Here is a 15,602-nt window from a genome sequence, read left to right as displayed (position 1 = left end):
TTCTATTTTTCTTTATCTACTTTTAATGTGAACTCATGGATGAATTTGTCATAATTTAATGAAAATAGAACAGTACAACACAGGAACAGGCTCTTCGGCCCATGATGTGTGTACTGACCACAATACCGAATTAACCTAAACCCTTCTGCGTGTGATCGATACCTCACCATTCCATGCATGTTCACATGCCTGTCTAAATGCCTCGTTTAAAGAGCCACCATTGTGTATGCTTCCAGAATCATTCCAGCTGCATTTTCCAGACACCTACCTGAAGTGCACTGCCTGAGGTGTTGGTAATGGCAGATACGTTAGAAGCTTCTAACAGACGTTTAGATAGGCACATGAATGTGAGAAAAGTGGAAGTATATGGATATTGTGTAGGCAGAAGAGATTAGCTAGCCATTTGATTACTAATCTAGTTTGGTACAACATTGTGGGCTGAAAGGCCTGATCTTATGGCTTAATAGTCTTTGATCTGTATACCAATCTAAATTTAAGAAACAAACTTGCATCACACATCTGCTTTTAAACTTTCCCAATTTCACCTTCAAGCTCAAGTCTTACAGTATTTGATAATTCTTCCTTGGGGAAGAAAGACTGATTATCTACTTTTTCTATTTCCTCAGTTTTATAAACTTTTATCAGATCGCTTGTCAGTCTCCTAAAGATTATTACTTTAATGTGAGGGGGTTATGTTTAAAAGGGAGGTGCAAGGCAAGGTTTTTGTGTTAAGTGAACAGCCAGAGAGGGTGAAGAGAACAGATTCAAAAAATACTGGTGAACACAGCAGGCCAGGCTTCTATAGGAAGAGGTACGTTTCGGGCCGAGACCCTTCGTCAGGACTGAAAGAGGAGATAATAAGAGATTTGGGAGGGGGGGATCCAAAATGATAGGAGAAGATAGGAGGGGGAGGGATGGAGTTAAGAGCTGTAAAGTTGATTGGCAAGAGGGATACGAGGCTGGAGAAGGGAGAGGATCATGGAACGGGAGGCCTAGGGAGAAAGAAAGGGGGAGGGGAGCCCAGAGGATGGGCAAGGAGTATAGTGAGAGGGACAGAGGGAGAAAAAAGAGAGAGAAATTTTAAAAAATATATATAATAATCATAAATAAATAATGGATGTCTCTATCTCTGGAGACAGCTTATCTACTGATGTCTTCTATAAGCCTACTGACTCTCACAGCTACCTGGACTATTCCTCTTCCCACCCTGTCTCTTGCAAAAATGCCATCCCCTTCTCGCATTCCTCTGCCTCCGCCGCATCTGCTCTCAGGATGAAGCTTTTCATTCCAGGATGAAGGAGATGTCCTCCTTTTTTAAAGAAAGGGGTTTTCCTTCCTCCAACATCAACTCTGCTCTCAAATGCATCTCTCCCATTTCACACACATCTGCTCTCACCCCATCCTCCTGCCACCCCACTAGGAATAGGGTTCCCCTTGTCCTCACCTACCACCCCACCAGCCTCCGGGTCCAACATATAATTCTCCGTAACTTCCACCACCTCCAACGGGATCCCACCACTAAGCACACTTTTCCCTCCCCCCCCCCCCCCGCTTTCCGCAGGGATTGCTCCCTACGCAACGCCCTTGTCCATTTGTTCCCCCTCCATCCCTCCCCACCGATCTCCCTCCTGGCACTTATCCTTGTAAGCGGAACAAGTGTTACACCTGCCCTTACACTTCCTCCCTCACTACCATTCAGGGCCCCAGGCAGTCCTTCCAGGTGAGGTGACATTTCATCTGTGAGTCGGCTGGGGTGATATACTGCTCCGGTTCCCTTAGATGCTGCCTGGCGTTCACCAGCATTTTTTGTGTGTGTTGCTTGAATTTCCAGCATCTGCAGATTTCCTCGTGTTTGCGAAGAGAACAGGTTATTGACATTCAAAAGATTTTTAGAAGGGTACATGAATATTCAGTTTGGATCATGTTCAGACAAAATAAATTATTTTAATTCAGTATCATGTTTGACATAGATATGGTGGGCTGACTGGCTTGTAGCTGTGCTGTACTGTTCCATGTTGGAGATAACTTTTTAATCTCAAGATTTAATTTGACAGGAACTGTGAAGGAAAATTTGCTATTTTTGGATATCAGACATAAAGAGTTATTATTAAGTGTATATTATGAAGTTGAGCCAAATGACTGAGAATTACAGGCTGCAGTAGAAGGAAGTGTTGGGCAGCTGTGAGAAAGGATCCATGAATTAGAGGATATGACATTAAAAGTTCAGTTTGAAGCGAAAGTGGGGTAGCTGATTTGTGAACTAACTGATTCAAGGTGATCCTGCATCGATGATAAGAGTTAAACATTTGTTTTGGGGCTTAAGACCCAGCTTTGATATCATCAATAAGTAACCAGAATTACAAAGGAAACCGGATTTCTAAAGGATCCAGGAGTGCAAATCAGTGAGAAAGCAATCTATGATGAGACAGAGGTATCAAAGGGAAAAGGGGTGAACAAAGACGAGTCTAAATAGAGGGAATAGGGTTGCAATATGTACATAATAAAAAGCTAAGTTACAGTAACAAATATACAGTGTCTTTAAAAAGTATTCGCCCTGCTTGGAAGTTTTCATGCTTTATTGGTTTTTTTTCTGGTAAACTGAAAAAGACTGTTGTGTCAAAATAAAAACAGATCTCTACAAAGGGATCTAAGTTAATTACAAATATAAAACACAAAATAATTGCCTAATTAATCATTCCCTTCAAGTCAGTTTCGAGCACCTTTGGCAGCAATTACAGCCTTGAGTCTATATGGCTAGGTCTTATTCTGCAATTTTTCCCTGTTCTTCTTGACAAAACTACTCAAACTCTGTCAGATTGCATGGGGATCATGAGTGAACAGCCCTTTTCAAGTCGAGTCACAAATTCTCAATTGGATTGAGGTCTGGTCTCTGACTTGGCCACTCCAGGATATTCACTTTGTTGTTTGTTGGTCATTCCTGTGTAGTTTTGCCTTTATGCTTGGGGTCATTGTCTTGCTCGAAAATAAAGCTTCACCTGAGTCGCAGTTCTTTTGCAGACTGCATGAGGTTTTCCTCCAGAATTTCCCTGTATCTTGTTGCTTTCATTTTACTCTCTACCTTCACAAGCCTTTCAGGGCCTGGGTCAGTGAAGCATTCGCAGAGCATGATGCAACCACCGCCATGCTTCACGGTAGCGGTGGTTTTTTTTGATGATGTGCTATGTTTGGATGATGCCAAACATAGCGTTTAGTCTGATGGCCAAAAAGCTCAATTTTGGTTTCATCAGACCATTGAAAACTCCTTTTAACTGACTTCAGAATCTCGTACATGGCTTCTGGCAAACTTGAACTGAGATTTCATGCGGGTTTTTTTTTTCAAACGGTGGCTTTCTCTTTGCCACTCTCCCATAAAGTTGCGACAGTGAAGTACCCGGGTAACAGTTGTTTTATGTGCAGTCTCTCTCACCTCAGCCACTGAAGCTTGTAACTCCTGCAGCGTTATCATAGGTCTTTGTGTCCTCCCTCACTAGTCATCGTCTTGTATGGTCACTCAGTTTTTGATGATGGCCTGCTCTTGGCAGATTTACAGTTGTGTATATTCTTTCCATTTCTTGATGATTGACTTGAGGGATATTCAGTGACTTAAAATTTTCTTGTATCTATCTCCTGACTTGTGGTTTTCAATAACCTTTTTACGGAGTTGCTTGGAATGTTCTTTTGTCTTCATGGTGTAGTTTTTGCCACGATACTGACTCACCAGCAGCTGGATCTTCCAGATCAGGTGAATTTTTACTACAGTCAATTGAAACACCTTAACTGTACACAGGTGATCTCCATGTAACTAATTATGTAACTTCTAAAACCAATTGGCTGCTGCAACAGTGATGATTTGCTGTGTCATATTAAAGTGGGGTGAATACTCATGTAATCAATTATTTTATATTTAATATTTGTAGTTAATCTAGATCACTTTGTAGAGATCTGTTTTCACTTTGGACATGAAAGTCTTTTTCTGTTGATCGGTGTCAAAATGCCAAATTAACTCCACTGTTGTTCAATGTTGTAAAACAAAAAAAAAAAATGAAAACTTCCAAGGGGGAGTCAATACTTTTTATAGGCCCTGTATATATAAAGAGCAAAAAAAAAGTGAGTTAACGGACATGGGTTCATCGTATATGGTGGAGGGGAAGAAGCCATTCCTGAAACATTCAGTATGTGTCTTCAGGAATATAGAGTAGCCTGGCATAGCATGACCTTCGAATGCCTAACTAATATTATGCATATGGTTGGGGTGGTAACATTCACTATCAAACTAGATATTCTTTAAAAGGTTAAATTCAAATAGGTTAGCTTTAGTCGTCACATGCACATCGAAATGTAAAAAGTATCTTAAGAAAGAGATTAGAAAAGCTAAAAGAAGATATGAGGTTGCTTTGGCAAGTAAGGTGAAAATAAATCCCAAGGGTTTCTACAGTTATATTAATAGCAAAAGGATAGTGAGGGATAAAATTGGTCCCTTAGAGAATCAGAGTGGACAGCTATGTGTGGAGCCAAAAGAGATGGGGGAGATGCTGAACAGTTTCTTCTTCGGTATTCACAAAGGAGAAGGATATTGAATTGTGTAAGATAACGGAAACAGGTAGGGAAGTTATGGAAAGTGTGATGATTAAAGAAGGGGAAGTACTGGAGCTTTTAAGGTATATAAAAGTGGATAAGGAGATTGTCATCATCCTCAAAGAAAGGGGCTTCCCTTCCTCCACCATCAACGCTGCCCTCAACCATATCTCATCCATTTCACGCACATCTGCCCTCACGCCACCCTCCACCACCCCACCAGAGGTAGGGTTCCTCTTGAGCTCAGCTACCATCTCACCAACCTCCGCATCCAGTGCATAATTCTCTGTAACCCAACATCTCCAACGGGATCCCACCACCCCAGCCACTCTCTGCTCTCTGCAGGGGTCACTCCTTATGTGACTCCCTCGTCTATTTGTCTCTCCCCACTGATGTCCCTCCTGATCACCTTCCTGTGCTGCTGCTCCCCCTTTTCTTTCTTCCATGGCCTTCTGTTCTCTCCTATCAGATTTCCTCTTCCCCAGTCCTGTATCTCTTTCACCAATCAATTTCCAGCTCTTTACTCATCCCTCCCCTTCTCTGGTTTCAGCTATCTCCTCCCCTCCCCCCACCTTCTTCGACTAACTCCTCATCTTTTCTTTCCTTCTCCAGTCTTGATGAAAGCTCTCGGCACAAATCGTCAACTGTATTCTTTTCCACAGATGCTGCCTGGCCTAGGCTTTGAAATCCCAGCATCTTGTGTGTTGCTTGGATTTCCAGCATCTGCAGATCTTCTCTTGTTTGTGGTTGGACTATTTTTGCCATATTAGTTTGCTCTACTTGGGATTTTCCTGATAGTTTCTGATTCAATGGACTTGTATGAAACAATAGTTAGTTGCTATTCAACTGCTTTTTGTGGGAAGGAATTGATTTTATTTGACGTCCTGCACTGTTTGTACTCTATCAGCACTTCTATAGATCATAAGAAAACTGAATTGAGCTGGGGTACTTCCTGAACTTTGTTTTTTATCAACTTATTGCTAACTAGTTTTGTTGACGTGAGATAGGGACAATTGCCAATCTGATATTGTGTAAGCATGCTGTTTTATATCTTAAATAAATGTTCCTATTCAAATAATTTTAAGTTGTTGAGAGATAGGAATTAGAGGTAAAATTCTTTATTAGCATAGAACATAGAACAGTGGCACACACAACAGATCCTTTGGCCTGTGATATGCCCACCCAATGTAAACATATTCCACAATTAATCTAACCCTTCACTCCTACACAGCCCATAATCTTCAATTTTTCATCCATCTATATGCCTATCTAAGAGTCCCTTAGATCCCTTTTGTGTTAGCTTCTACCAGCATCCCTGGGCAGCGTGTTCCAGGCATCCACTCATTTCTAAGTATAGTACCGTGCAAAATTCTTAGGCACATGTGTATAGATAGTATGTCTCAGATTTTTGCACAGTACTGTATTTGTCAACGTGGAATGGAGTTTGAGTTTATAAATTTGGTGAAAGTAAAGGATGTTGGGAATGGTGAGGCTGGACTCTTGTGGGACAGGTGGCAAAGGAGGAGTGCCAGGAGTAGGTGTAGATATACCCAGGCCCTGAGACAACAGACAAGGCCATTTGATTCTAGACAATTGGTTTATTGATCATTACAGAATGTCTCCCTGGTGCTTCCCGCTCCTTCTCCTCTCCCTTCCCCCTTTTTCCTACCATGATTCCCCTCTCTGCTCCCTTTCCACTTTCAGTCTACAGTAGACATGAAATTTCACCTATGAAATCTGTTTTTTTGCTACAGTTGTACAGTACAATACATAAAATTACAGTACTGTGCAAGTCTTGGGCACCCTAAATATATATAATGTCTAAGACTTTTGCACAGTACTGTATTTAAAAAAAAACAACCTCTGACATCTCCCCTAAACTAACTTCCATTTGATGTTGCAGTTCTATAAAAGTCTGATTAAACTGGAGTTCATTTCTGGTCACTTTGTTATAGGAAGGCTGTGGAAGCTTAGAGGAGCAGATGCTGCCTGGATTATAGAATGTATTTTAAAAAGAAAGGTTGAGCAAACTATGGCTTTTCTCATTGGAGGGACAGAGGGTGAGAAGCAGTTTTATAGAGGTGCATAAGGTCGAGAGGCATAGATAGTGGACAGCCAGCATTATTTTCCCAAGGTGACAATGGCTAATACCAACGGGGTGATGGTTGAGTCAGTACCATAGGGACATTTATTAAACCTTTTCAATAGGTCAATGAATGTAAGTCAAAGGGATATGGGCTGTGTAGTCAGGGTGAGCTAGATTGTTCATGGAACTCAATACCTTGGGTTGAGGGGCCTGTACTGTGCTAAACTGTTCTATGTTAATTACAAAATTACTTTGAACAGAGAATGGTAGATACTTATGGAGGGGATTGGGGATCTGTGCCAATATTAGAAACAAATTGAAATGGAAACAATTTGTTTAATGTATAACGAAGTTTCCTTACAGTTTTTCAGACTTGACAGTGTTGATTAATTTGTTTGGCTGAAGCAACTTTGGGAGGGAAAGTTATTTCGTGAAGCCTTGCCTCACTTATCTGATAACTTAAAGCACCTTGTGCATTGAATGTGTTTCCCATAATAAAAACAAATATTGAGGTACTGTACAGTCAAATAGCACAAACTGCAAAGAGGTGAATAACTAAGCAACACTTTTTTTCCCTGGAAGAGAAATTATAACAATTCAAGGGGCAGTAAAATATTGGTCATGACACCCGCCTGCTTCCTGTTTCACTCTGGATTGTGGTCGGCAGATTGACCAATGGACGTTAATTGTTAACGTCTCCAAAGAAGTAAGCTAAAATTTTTGGAAAGGAAGGATTAAATGAATTTTTAAAGTTAATTGTCTTTAGATAATGCATTTCATGGTCTTGGGTCATCCCAAAACCCTGATTATGCTTCACAAGAATAATCACCGTTACAACTGGGAACTATAAACAGCCAGTTCCCACATACAGGAATGTGATAATGAGCAATTTCTGAGGTGCTAATTAAGTTATAATTATTGCTCAGGGCCCTGGGGGGTAACTACTTGCATCTTTTACAGAATCAAGCCATGGCATCTGTTATGCCCACTTGAAAAGGCAAATGGGGCTTCAGCTTAATGCTTCAGTTGAAAACAATTGCAACAGTGCTTCATAGGCCCTCTGTTAACATGTCAACATATGTCACTGTGCTGGAACTTCTGGCCCAATTGTAATAGGCAATAATTGGCCGCTCCCAATACTTGAGTTAACTTGGTTAGGTTTGGTGTAGTTTCTGTTTTGTTGTTCATTTATTACACATTGGCATAATCTATGTGGTTGCTCCCTTTATTCTGTATGACAAAACCTAACAATGTGTTTATCTTCAGGGCCTTAAAGCTTGGATACCTCACACAAGATTTGATTGATGACTACGAGCCAGCATTAATGTTTACAATTCCGAGACTAGCCATTGTCTGGTAGGTAATATTCCTTAAAAAACACTTTTTATGCTTATAGACAATAGGTGCAGGAGTAGGCCATTCGGCCCTTCGAGCCAGCACCACCATTCACTGTGATCATGGCTGATCATCCACAATCAGTATCCCATTCCTGCCTTCTCCCTATATCCCTTTACTCCGCTATCATTAAAAGCTCTATCTAACTCTTTCTTGAAAACATCCAGAGAATTGGTCACCACTGCCTTTTGAGGCAGAGCATTCCACAGATCCACAACTTTCTGGGTGAAAAAGTTTTTCCTCAACTCCGTTCTAAATGGCCTACCCCTTATCCTCAAATTGTGGCCTCTGGTTCTGGACTCCCCCAACATCGGGAACATGTTTCCTGCCTCTAGTGTGTCCAGCCCTGCCCTGAAGAACCCTAAGTGAGCTTCCGTAATTCAATTGGGACGTGGGCTTCACAGGTTGAGCCAGCATTTTATTGCCCATCACTAATGGCCCTTGGGAAGGCGACGGTGAGCTGCCTCCTTGAGCTGCTGCAGTCCTTCAGCTGTGTGTAGACCCACAGAACTGCTTGGGAGGGAGTTTGAGGATTTTGAAATTATGAAGTATTATTTGTTGCTGTTTCATGTCCATTAGGGAAGTTATAATTCAGTCATTTGCATAATGTAATACCCACCAGCCACATCACATGATTATGAAAGATTAACTGGGCAATTAAGATCTTCTACAACAGAAGTTTCAAACTATCTTGTTAGACGGTATATTTTAATAAGTTGATCCATTTATTCAGCAACTGCAGTTTGAATTTGGATGTTGTCTTGCATGTACTAATTGACCACAGGTAAGTAATCCGTCCAGAATAATTAAAGCCCTGTTCTTGGAAAATGAGGAAAGCGTGTGCCCATTGTACCTTTTAACATCTAGTACAAAGAAATAATGGGCACCGACTTGGTTGCAGGTGTTTACAGGTTGCATAGTACATCTCAAAGTCCCTGAGGAAGACCATATTAAATGTTTCTATTACTAAAACTGTTTTCTCTTTGCTGCCAGTTATTAAAGATGCAAGTCAGACTTGAACAATACCATACTGTTGTCTGATGGGTAGTACATACAATCTAGTACAGTGCAGGCCCTTCGGCCCAAATATTGTGCTGACCCTTTAATCTACTCCAACATCAATCCAACCCTTCCTTCCTACATAGCCCTTCATTTTTCTTTAACCCTTGTGCCATCTGGAAGTCCCTTAAATATCTGTGATGCACCTGCCTTCACCACCATCACCACTCTACCAGAGTGTTCCACTACTGATGTCAATTAGATGATAAACGAACAGTTAACTTGAACATCTACTGTAGCAAAAATGAATTGAATACAATTGAATTTGAGCAGATAGTTGGGAATATAGAAAAACAAATAGTGTATATGTTTTGCAGTATGTTGAAAATATTCAACCAAGAGAAACCAGAGTTAATGATTAAGGTCAATGTGAACTAGCACTTGTACTTTGCTTATCAAAGAAAAATTCCTTTCCGCTGCAGTCATATTTTTGCATTCATTACAGCACTGAAGTTTTAAATTACCAGATGCCATTCAGTTTTTTTACTACAACTTTGTGAGAATTGTGGAGTCATAGAGCAGATCTTGGACTTCGGCCCTAGAGACCACTCATAAATTGAACTAGATAGAATGATACAATAAAAACAGAGCATTTTCAGTCATTTCTGTCTTTGCCAGCTCTTTGAAGAAGGTATCCATTTTGATCCATTCCACTAATCTTCGATCTGTCCTGCATTTTTCCCTCCCTTGTGTGTATTTTCTTTCAAAAGTTCTCTTTCAGGCAACACGTTTCAATTTACCATAATTCATTGCATTATTTAAAATCTTTCCTTGTACATTCTAATTTTTTGTCAATTATCTTAAATCTGTGTGTCCATCCCATCCCACCTGCTGTTGAAGAGATTTTCTGTTTGAAAATCCCAAGCATTTGTTCTGGCAGATTACCATTCTGGTGTGCAATACCATAAAGTCTCTCTGTTCCAGATCCTGGAATCCTATTCTTTTTAAAGAATAGTTACCATTTTGCATTTCTGCATTTAAAAAAGGCATGAATCAGCATGCATGTGATACTACATACATTTTGTTCTTCAGTGATTGCTTCTCCTGTTATAGCCAAATTCTAATTTCATTAAGCACAGAACTAAACCACTGATTAATAATGAAATCCATTCAGTAAATGCTCAGCTGCCTTAACACATACCCAGCTGGCAGTATTTGAATTCTAGCTGTGTTGCAGGGAGTGTTTAGATCCCCTTGTATCTCACTTGTCATCAGTCAAGTACATTTTGTATATTTCATTATGAACACCCAGTGTAGCTAATATTTTCTAAAAGTACACTGATGGAAAATTGACAACCCAAATGTCTTGTCTGGATTTTGTGACTTGCCAAGTGGATTGTATTTGTTATAAATCTTTAGTAATTAAGTGTGCTGAGGAACCCTACTCTGAATCTTGACATGGTGAAGACTATAGCCTGATTTATACTTCTGCGTTAACTGGACGCCGTGACCTATGCAAGTGACTTACGCGTGTTGTGAGCATTTATACTTGTGCGTTGGTGTGTCTGCGTCGCTCTGCAATTCGCGCACGTCACGCATGCGCACACACCTGCCCGTGCAAGGCTTCATGGTCATGGTAGTCTTTCTTGGGGTAAACAAGACGCAAACATCTATTTTCGTAAAAGCGAAATGTGTCCTCCATAATTTCGGAGGTGTGTAAAGCTTTATGGAAAGCATTGCAGCTGGAGTTTCTTCCCTGCTCTTCAGTCGCCCAATGGGAAGCTATTGCAGGGTATGAAATGTGATACTACCAAGCAGACCAATCACAGTTCTTACGCACTGCGTTGCTGCAACACGCGGTTACATTTTGGGAGAGGTGCGCGTCGCAGCAACTCAGGCTCTGGCGTAGGGATCCACTTCGGCTTTGCGTAAGGTTTGTGGCGACACAGTACTTATGGCGTCGAGTTAACGCAAAAGTATAAATCAGGCTTAAATTATGTATTATGCACTTCTGTTAAGTTTACCATTTGGAACTTGTGAACATGAACTGATAGCTAGTAAACCATACGACACAGGAGCAGAGTTAGGCCATTCAGCCCATCGAGTCTGCTGCGCCATTCCATCATGGCTGATCCCAGATCCACTCAACACAATACACCTGCCTTCTTCCCATTCCTTTGATGCGCTGACTGATCAGGAAATGATCTACGTTTGTCTTAAATATATCCATGGACTTGGCCTCCACTGTAGTCCGTGGCAGAGCATTCCACAGATTCACTACTCTCTGGCTAAAAAAATTCCTCCTTGCCTCTGTTCTAAAAGGTCACCCCTCAATTTTGAGGCTGTGCCCTCTAGTTCTGGATGCCTCCACTATAGGAAACATCTTCTCCACATCCACCCAATGTAGTCCTTTCAATATTTGGTATGTTTCAATGAGATTTAGATTACTAAATGGTGACCAAGTTGATTGATATTCAGCAAATATGTTGGTATTCTATCTCCAATCATTTGTGATACTGATTGCCTGAAGTACAATTTTGTAGCAGGAGTGAATTCAGATGTCGGGGAGAGGGAAGATAATGGATTGAATCTTCCCAATATATAGTGAATCTTTGAATCAGGTTGTAGATCTTCCTAATTCCCTTGAGCTAAGAATGCCCTCAGTCATGGACAGTTAAGACACAGTGTGTCTGTGTCTGCTCATGATGTGTTTATTGCCCCTTCTGACATTAATTAGAGATGGGGTCAGGCTGAGCTAAACAAATCCTCCAAAAACTGATTGCTTAGTTACAAATTGCCCATTTCTTTAATGATCTGTGAAGTTGCTCTTGTTTATTGAACAACACAATTTACTAGATTTATTTTTTGTGGAACTTGAGCGGAATTGAGGTGATTGGGAAAAGTAAAACTAAATCTGCTGAGTCATGTGTAATGTTTTATGAATAGCAGTTCTGATGAGGCTTGAATTTCTTCCAGCACCAGTTTTGTTGGATAATTTGTCCCTAATATTGGGACAAAATGACAAGGGTGACTACTCAGAGTTAACTAGAGTTGTTCATTGGGCACCCTAAGGTGAAGAGTTTAAGGCGCCCAGTCAAGAAAATAGTTGATAACAAACAGCTCCAGTCCTTTAAGCAGTAATGCTAATGATGTACATGGCATCTCTGCCAACATGTACGATGCATATTCATAAACATCTGTGCATGAAATGTTATGTCCAGACAAATTGTCTGAACGTGGCCTATAAATGTGTCGGCAAGATTTTGATTTTTATACAGAAATCATATCCGTAAATCAACTAATGATAAGGAATATAATTGAAAATGGTTTGCAGCTTAAGCATTTTATATTAACATTAGCATTTTAAATTGCTGTGACTAGATTTTCAAGGTTATCAGTATCCATCTATTTGAAGATCTCCTGCTATTTGAACAATTAGTGTGAATTAAACATAATGACATCAAATTCTTGTTCAAATCTGTTTGCATAAACAGATTGTTCAGTATTTTTTTGCTTCCATTTCACTGTATTATTGGAAAAATGTGAGGGAAGTTTTAATTGGTAGAATTAACTTGTTTAATAAAATGTAACATATTCATTCAGATTTTTTCTTGATTGTCCAGCATTTGGCTATGGTAATATTTGTCAAGTGGTTAAACTCTCCATTGTTGCAGGATGTGGCAGGTGATACTTGCCTTAATCAGTCCATACTTGAATATTATACATTTAATTACAGGAAAAAATGTGTAGGAAATATAAATTTATTGTATTGCTTAGGTACAAAGTGACATTTTGGAGTGTTCTTTAATTATAATTATCGATCTTCTCTCCCAAAATATTTTGAAGTGGTTTATTGGTTTTCCCTGAGGGGCCTTTGAACTTGGAACGTAAGCCAGAGGATATGTCCGACCTATTTCGACCATTTCGTACTTTGCTGCAAAAAATACGGTAGGTTAAACTACAACTTTAATTCTAATTAATGTTGTTAAACGTGGCATTGAAGAGCCCCAGTAAAACAGGAGTCAATGGGCATGAAGGGGAAAGTATTACACAAAACTGGAGTTGTGCGTCTTGAGGAAGATGGTTGTGTTTGTTGTTAGGTTAGGATTGCAGCCCTAAGACGTTGCTGTGGAGAGCTTTCTAGCCCTGCGTATACCTGTTTCGTCGACCTGTGGTATCAACATGGGTATGATTGCATCAGTTCTCAGATGCCAAAGGCTGTAACTTAGCATACATGAGTAATTGCTTTGTACTTCAATGAAGATGCATTATGTAGCTATTGTGTGCCCTGTTAGAAGGAGCAAATATCTGTGGCAGTAGAATAGATACCATTCAAGCTAACTACTTGGTCCTGGAAGGTGTAAGCTTCTTGAATATTGTTGGAGCTGCAAGTATTTTCATCATACTGTTGATATGAAGTTTGTAAATGGTAAGAGGAAAGTCATTTACCTCAAGATACCCAGCATCTGACTTAGTCAGTGTGTTTGTCCAGGATGTTCATGTATCAGTTGAGTCATTCTTACTACTTTTTGCCATTTCTGGCTGGTCTAGTTGCGTTAACACAAGAGCTTCTACAGATGCTGGAAATCCAGTCCTGATCAAGGGTCTCAGCCCAAAATGTCAACTGTTCATTCATTTCTAGAGATGCAGCCTGAACTGCTGAGTTCCTCCAGTATTTTATGTGTGTTGCTCTGGTCTAGTTGTCTAGACCAGCACTGATTACTGATTGTCAAGCATTTTGCCATGGTAACACTACTGACAGGTGGTGAAACTCTCTATTGTTGCAGGATGTGGTGTACATGATACTTGCCATTTATCAGTCTATGCAGGTGGTGCTGCACATAGGCATAGATGTCACTAGAGATTCAAGGCATACCACCACATCAGCAAGTTGGGAATGGGGCAATAATTATTGGCCTTGCCTGTGATGTCTGTGTAGAGAGAAATAAAAATCATAAAATTTTACTTTTAAATGGGAGTTACCTGATTGAGAATATAAACTTTTTTTTAAAACTTGGTCAGGAGTCGCATACACAGGAATAGGTCCCTAACTCCAACACTCAGGCTGTGCTGTTCTGTATACTATTATGCAGCACTTGACCCAAGACATTCCATACCCAGGTGATCTCAGTACACTTTCTAGATATTACTTAAATACAGTATAGCCCTCAGCCTTCACCATTCAAGCAATGCATTTCCCAATTCCAATTTTTACACTGAATGATCAGTGTATGGAACACAATGCTGGGATTTGTGGCAGAGGCATATACGTTCAATGGCCACTTTATAGATGCACCTTTTCAACTGCTCCTTAACGCAAGTGTTTAATCAGCCAATTATGTAGCTGCTCAATGCAAAAGCCATGCAGACATGATTAAGAGGTTAATTTCTTGTTCAGACCAAACATCAGAATGGGGAAGAAATATGACCTAAGTGACTTTGACCTTGGAATGATGGTGCCAGACGAGGTGGTTTGATGCTATTAGCAAACATTGCACACATCATGGCACTATTTGCTATGGATTGCGTACTTGTTGGCATAATCACCCATGCCATTCTGGATACCTAGGTTGTCTGTGATATAAAGTCAAAAATCATTGTTTCAGAATGCCGTCATGCCAATGCTTGTAATCGTCCCAGTCTCATTTTGCTTTAGTGTTCTAGTTAGCTTCAAAATGCTTTACAGATAAGCAATTTAAACTGATATTTTTATCATAGTTTTCCCCAGTGGTTTTGCATCGAACTGCAAAACACTTTCTCTTGTCAGGTTATTAAAATATTTTGCTCTCAGGCTAATTCCATCTCCATTTGCTTTACCTTTCCCAATTTAGACGAAATTTTGTTAGCAGCAGTTTTTTTTTTCAAAGAAGTGTTCTGTCAGGGCAGTCACTTTTTTTTGCTGATTTGTTAATTAATTTATAGAAAGGCATGCTTCCAGTTGGGCAGTATCTCCACTTGAGAATGCATGTCAGGAAATCTCTTGATATATTCAGCAGACAGAAAATCATGAGCTATCTCTTTCTGATGTGCTTTGCCAGCACCATCCATTTGTAAATTTGACACTGTCTTGCACAAGCAATTATAAATTGGACTTCACTCAAGCTTTTTAACCCATTTGTAGATGTGTTGCCTTTTTATTAAACCATTTGAATTCATCCCACATCTTCTGCATCCCCTCTTTGCTGATTTTGTTAACTTTCACACATGTTTTGAGATGTATGCTGTTTAAGGCTCTGGTAATTATTTGGTTTTGTAATTTTACTTTAAAAATTGATTTATTACTGGTTTATTTTCACATACTGAAATACAATGGAAAACTTGTCTTGCATATGTTTTTATACAGATCAAGTCATTACATAGTGTATTGAGCTACAATAAGGTAAAACAGTAATAATGGAGAATAAAGTGTAAAGGCTACCAAAAATAGAGCAGTGCAGGTAAATGTTAAAGTATAAGATCGTTATGAGGTAGGTTTAGGCCAAAAGTCCACCTTACTGTGTGAGAGGTCTGTTCAAGAGTCTGGTAACAGTGGGATAGAAACTGTCCT

The 15,602-nt window shown here is 39.9% G+C and overlaps 1 protein-coding gene across 6 annotated transcripts in view; it reads left to right on the top strand.

The window, feature by feature from the left end:
- The window catches only part of zfyve28 (zinc finger, FYVE domain containing 28), a 198,392-nt gene that overhangs the window by 81,040 nt on the left and 101,750 nt on the right, over nucleotides 1-15,602 (top strand). For all 6 annotated transcript variants that reach the window (XM_072257589.1, XM_072257590.1, XM_072257591.1 and 3 more), the window contains 2 exons: nucleotides 7,928-8,017; nucleotides 12,902-13,003. In XM_072257589.1, the coding sequence (XP_072113690.1) occupies nucleotides 7,928-8,017; nucleotides 12,902-13,003 (192 nt within the window). The remainder of the gene's footprint in view (nucleotides 1-7,927; nucleotides 8,018-12,901; nucleotides 13,004-15,602) is intronic.

Source organism: Mobula birostris, chromosome 5, assembly GCF_030028105.1.
Source record: "Mobula birostris isolate sMobBir1 chromosome 5, sMobBir1.hap1, whole genome shotgun sequence".
Classification (NCBI taxonomy): domain Eukaryota; kingdom Metazoa; phylum Chordata; class Chondrichthyes; order Myliobatiformes; family Myliobatidae; genus Mobula; species Mobula birostris.
This window is presented reverse-complemented; position numbering and strand designations above follow the sequence as displayed.